Raw genomic sequence first — 1177 nt, forward strand, 5'->3', positions numbered from 1 at the left:
GCTCCTGCCCCCGAAACAGAGGCCTGCCACCGTCAGAGGGGTGGGCGGACACTTTCCCCCCATCCCCCCAAACAAAACTCCAGGGAGCCTTGATTTCCCTTCCAGCCCCAGGAGACTCAAGCGCACACAGGGACGGGCAGAAATCCAACCCATGTGCAGACTATAACCATGGGACAAAGCCAAGGAAGAGCAGGGGCTCATTTTCTACTCTGAACATCGAGAACAGACACATCTTAGGGCATTTTCTATTATTTTTTTTAATTAACACCAGCTAAACCGCACATCCAGGCACGAGCTGATGGGCAAAGGGTGAAGAGATGGCCGCTCCACGCCATGAACTTACATTGTCGCAGCGAAGCCAGATCTCATTCATCCCTTCCGCCACCGGAATCAGGAGTTTGATGTTAAACTTCTGACCAGAGATGTTCACATCAGGGGTAACTTCACATCCTGCAAGGAGGGAGGCAGCGGTTAACGGGGGCGTGAAGAAAGATGCTTTAAAAAGAGGAAAAATAATCGAAAAAAAGGAAAAGGAAAAGCAAAGTTCTCCAACTAAGGGGTGTCCAAGGGCATCTCAGTGCTGAAGTCTTACACCGTGTCTCTGACAGGATGAACACTCTACACAGCAGGGACAAACCCTGTGCCAGGTGTCTCCTTTTCCAAGCGACAGGAAAAAAAAGGGGGGCGGGGGAGAAAAGCAAGCCTTGACCTGAAAGTAATGCAGCCAAAGCTAATGTGCGCCTGCAGGGTCATCTCATGGGTCTTGCCTGGCCCCGCGAATGGACCTGACGGCTGGCAAACACCCCATGTCCCCAGAATTTTGATGGAAGGGTAGGAAAAGTTGGCTGGACGGGAGCTGACCCTCATCCTGAAACCCCTATAGATTACTCTGGCCGGGTGCATCGCTGCTGTAGTTGGACGCGAGGTGTGAGCATCCCGCTTTTGGTGTCTGGAGACGTCTACAAGGGGTTGTATAAACACGGGGGGTGATGAACTGAACCGGCCGAGTTAACCCGGGTGCCTCTTCAATGCCGCCTCCAAGATTTTTTAAAAGTGCTGTCACAGCAGATGTGTCAAAAGCTCCTCAAAAGGTCCTGCGGGCTGGGCTCTGACTGTGGCCCGAGGTCACTCGGCATCACATCTGCCTCCATGGGGGAAAAAAAAAAAAGAGCCCTCT

General features: G+C 52.3%; 1 protein-coding gene across 1 annotated transcript in view; it reads right to left on the reverse strand.

Annotated features, from left to right (window-relative positions):
• FERMT2 (fermitin family member 2) overlaps positions 1-1177 on the reverse strand; it is a gene marked incomplete at both ends in the record, with an annotated part of 15560 nt that overhangs the window by 2442 nt on the left and 11941 nt on the right. Inside the window, one exon of the mRNA XM_010134664.1 lies at positions 344-450. Coding sequence (XP_010132966.1) covers positions 344-450 — 107 coding nt within the window. The remainder of the gene's footprint in view (positions 1-343; positions 451-1177) is intronic.

This window comes from Buceros rhinoceros, unplaced genomic scaffold (genome assembly GCF_000710305.1).
Source record: "Buceros rhinoceros silvestris isolate BGI_N320 unplaced genomic scaffold, ASM71030v1 scaffold18364, whole genome shotgun sequence".
Taxonomy (NCBI): domain Eukaryota; kingdom Metazoa; phylum Chordata; class Aves; order Bucerotiformes; family Bucerotidae; genus Buceros; species Buceros rhinoceros.